At 64.2% G+C, this 4070-nt stretch overlaps 1 protein-coding gene across 1 annotated transcript; it reads right to left on the bottom strand.

The window, feature by feature from the left end:
- Nucleotides 1-1453: 1453 nt before the first annotated feature.
- On the bottom strand, nt 1454-3315 carry KCNF1 (potassium voltage-gated channel modifier subfamily F member 1). Its single transcript, XM_059405156.1, has one exon. It carries the CDS (start codon nt 3237-3239, stop codon nt 1755-1757), a length of 1485 nt encoding a protein of 494 aa, XP_059261139.1. The 5' UTR covers nt 3240-3315; the 3' UTR covers nt 1454-1754.
- Between the last annotated feature and the right edge of the window lie 755 nt (nt 3316-4070).

The raw sequence follows: 4070 nt of genomic DNA, 5'->3' as shown, positions 1-4070 counted from the left end.
ACTCGGGGGAGAGGCACACAATATTGCCTCAGGGCCTTGCTCCCCATGGGGACAGCCTGACTCTCTCCAGGCCTCCCTTCCAAGTCCCCTTACCACAGGGCAGCCTCCCACCCCCTAGAGCCCTCAACACAACACACCTTAGGCTTTGAAATCCCAGAGAAACCATCCCCCTGGATGCATGTAGGAAAACCGGGACCCAGGGAAGAGGAGAGACCGGGGGGAGTCCCCACCCTACTTCCCCACCATGGCTCTTCTCTGGGCATCAGCTGCCTCAGCCAGGAAAGGAAGAACAGAGGGCCAGGGCTCCTGGAAGATAGATAGATAGTCAGGGAGAAGGGCCTGCCGGGACCAGCTCTGTGCCAAGGGGACAGCCTTTGACCACAAACAGCACGGCAGGGGCCCTGGCCCCTCCCCCTTGCCGCTGCACAAGCTCAGCCCAGACCCTGGAGGCCAGAGTGGACAGCTGTGGGCCTCGCCTCCCTCTCAGCACACAGACAGAGATGGCGGCCATTTACTGAGCAGCTACTACGTGCCAGGCACTGTGTTAAGCACCATGGTTATCTGGGATAATTCTAATAACCCCCTTTAATGTGACCACAGTGAGGATCAGAGAGGCCTGAGACCACACATCTACGAGGGAGTGGTGGGGGAAGAAAAGTGCCAGAGAGAAAAATGTCAGAGAAAAGTATTTTAGCCGGAGGACATCTCAGAGATATCTTCCTCATTCCCTGGGCTGCAAACCCAGGGAATTGTCTCTCTTCCTCGGGGGTTCCCAGACCATCCTGGAAGCGGGCCACCCGAACGTACTCAGGTTTGTCCTTTCAGCGGATAGAGCAGAGGTCCTGGTTCTAGAAGGAAGGATGGGCTGGAGGACAGGCACTTCCGCCCTGAGCAAGCTCAGCTCTTCTCCTGTCTAGAGATCCTCCCTCCCTTGCAGGCTCAAGCACGCCTCTGTCCCAAGGCCACCTCAAAACAGAGAAAGGACGGGCTTCGGGATCTTCTTCACACCTGGGACTGAATCCCCCTGCTCTGTGTGGTCCTGGGCCTCAGTTTCTTCATCTGTCAAATGGGAATACCTATCTGGCAGGGTTGCTGGAAGGAATGGAAACAAGCTGTGAGAAGGGCCTCCCACAGGTGATACAGAAGTGGTGTCCCTGCCACTTGCTGTTTCTAGCTCGGTGAACTCATCCCCTCCCAGGAGCAAGCTTTTCCTCAGAAGGAAACAGAATGAAGGAGTCGCCAGCACAGAGCCTCCTGGAATGTGGCAAGGCTCCTTGGCGCTGACCCTGTGTGTGAACCCTTCTGTAATAAGCTATCAACTAAAAATAGCCCCCCCTCCCCCGGGCTGCACACCTACTTCCCTCTGGGTGCTGGGTGCACCTGCACCACATCTGAGAGCTGGGGTCGAGGTGGGGGACAGCCAGCCTGGGACAGAACCTCCAACGCAGGGGGGTGCACAGAGCAGGAGGCTTTATTGAAGGAGATACAGAACCAGCCATCAGCCAGACCATGGCCTCCGACACCCCACACTGCCCGGGACTCCTGGACACCCATCTTACCCCACAGGCTCCTGACAACCGGCAACCTAAAGGGGGTCTTACCCAGCCTCACCAGAGGTGCCCGAGGGGGCCTTCAGAGTTCTGTTCAGGAGACAATTGAGGGGACAAAGGACAGCCCCTCCCAGGAAGTCACTGGCAGGCCCGTCACACCCGTCCCTCCGTCCACTGGCCAAGTCTGTGCCCGGAAGACCCTGGTCACTTGCAACTCTGCAGCCGGGTCCTATGGTGCTTCTCCTCGGTCAGGAGAGGGATGAAGGTGTCGCTGTGGGAGATCTTCAGCCGGCTGCTCCAGCTCGGCCCCTCCTCCCCGGCGGGCTCCGGCGGCAGGCTGTCCAGGTCACTGCGGGAGCACCCCACTTTGCCCTCGCCCGCACCGCTGGAGTTGAGCTCCATTAGCTCCAGCTCGTGCTTGGCGGCTGTCTCCAGGACCCGCTGCTTGTTGTAGTACCTGACGAAGTTGTTGATGATGGGGTGGATGGGCAGGGCGATGGCTATGACCCCACACAAGAAGCTGATGGCCGCATTGAGCTTGCCCAGAGTGGTCTTGGGGTAGATGTCGCCATAGCCCACGGTGGTCATGGTGATGATGGCCCACCAGAAGGACTGGGGGATGCTCTTGAACAGGGTCTCAGGGTGGCTCTGCTCCATGGTGTAGCCCAGGGCCGAGAAGACAAAGATGCCCACGGCCAGATACATGAGCAGCAGCCCCAGCTCCTTGAAGCTGCGCTTGAGCGCGTAGGTGAGGGTCTGCAGGCCGGACGAATGGCGCGCCAGCTTGAAGATGCGCGCGATGCGCATGATCCGCAGGGCCTGAACCGCCTGCTGCACGTTGGTCAGCTCCATCATGCGCGCGCCCAGGTGCGTGAGCGTGAGGCTCACGTAGAAGGGCAGGATGGCCAGCACGTCCACGATGTTCATGAAGGACAGCGCGAAGTGCAGCTTGTTGGGCGAGGAGAAGAGGCGCAGCAGGTACTCCAGCGTGAACCAGCCGATGCACGCCGTCTCCACGTTCTCCAGCGTCGGGTGCTCCACGCGGTTGCCGTCGGCGTCCAGCACCTGCAGCTCGGGGATGGTGCCCATGCACATGACCACCGACGAGATGAGGATGAGCAGGAAGGACAGCACGGCCACCACGCGCGCCGGGCACGACGACTCGGGCTTCTCCAGAAACTTCCACACGCACTTCTGGCAGCGCCGCCAGCGGCCCTCGGCCGAGTCCACACCCAGGTCGTCCAGGATGAGCTGCACGCGGCGCGCGATCTCCTCCAGCTCCTCGCGCTTCTCGCTCAGGTGGCTCTTGCAGCAGTCGTCCAGAAACTTGAGGTCCACCTTCCAGAAGTCCATCTCGTTCTTGAAGCAGATGGGGCAGATGCCCTTCTTCATGTGGACCTCGCCGAAGTAGTACACCTCGATGACACACTTGAAGGCGTCCGGGTCCCTGTCGAAGTAGAACTCGCGCTTCCCGGGGTCGTAGTCGTCGCACAGAGAGAAGATGGTGTCGTAGCCCCCCGCCAAGCAGCCCATGAGCTCGGCCAGCCGGGTCTCCGGGTACTGGCTCAGGAGGTCCCCATACAGCACCTGCCGCACGCCCCCCACGTTGACGACGATCTCGATGTCGTCGCCGGCCCGGGAGTCCTGGCTGCCCGGCTCCGGGAGGCTGCGCTCCCCGGCCGCCTCCATCCTCCCGGCGAGCGCCCGCTCAGCCTCCTCGGCTCCGCGCCCCTCCGCCGCCGCCGCCGCCGCCGCCAGCCGGGGGTCCGGCGGGTCCCAGCCGCGCGCCGCCCTCGGGGAAGCCCGCCGGCGCCCGCCTGCCTGGAGGGGCGCTCAGAGCGGGCGGCAGGCGGCAGGGGCGCGCCGCGGGGGAGGCATGCACCCGGCGGCGGCGGCGGGGCTCCGGGGCATGCGGGCGCCGGGGCGCGCGGGCGGGGGGCGGCGGGGCTCTGGCTGCCGCCGGCCTCGCCCCGGGCACTCACCCGGCTCCCTGCGGCGGCGCGACCCGCCGCTTCGGCTCGGCTTCCTACGGGACCGGGGTCCCCTGGCGGGCGGCGGTCTTCCGCCCCGGGGCGCGCGGGCAGCGGCGGGCAGGTCCCGGAGCCGCGCGGGTCCCCGCGGGCGCCTCCCGCGCCGGCCGAGTCGCGGCGCGGCCGGACCCACGCAGTCCGCCGAGGTGTGCGGAGAGCGAACTTGGGCTGGCTTTGCCCGAGCCGTTTCTAAACACAATAGGAATTCCAGCCTGACGTCAAGAGCTTTTCCAACTGTACCCTCTTCTGGTGAAATTCTGCAAGGCACGCGCGGCAGCTGCGGGGAACGGGTTAACCCTTGGGCGGACCGGCCCAGCCGCCACCGCCGCCGCCGCCAGCAGCGCACGACCGCCCCCACCCACCCCTGGACGCAGAGGGTCACCGGGGGGGCCAGGAGGCCAGGCTTTAAAGTGGCTGACGGCTCGGGTGGAAAGTTAGAGAAGACCGATGGGGAAGATGGGGAAGGAGCACGGCCGCCTGTTGCCGGGCG

Source organism: Mustela nigripes, chromosome 7 (assembly GCF_022355385.1).
Source record: "Mustela nigripes isolate SB6536 chromosome 7, MUSNIG.SB6536, whole genome shotgun sequence".
Lineage (NCBI taxonomy): Eukaryota > Metazoa > Chordata > Mammalia > Carnivora > Mustelidae > Mustela > Mustela nigripes.
The sequence above is the reverse complement of the archived record's forward strand: the minus strand, read 5'-3'. Positions and strand labels throughout refer to the sequence as shown.

Coding starts and splice junctions, on each gene's coding strand:
- KCNF1 (XM_059405156.1), bottom strand. CDS start 3,239: ATGGAGGCGGCCGGGGAGCGCAGCCTCCCGGAGCCGGGCAGCCAGGAC.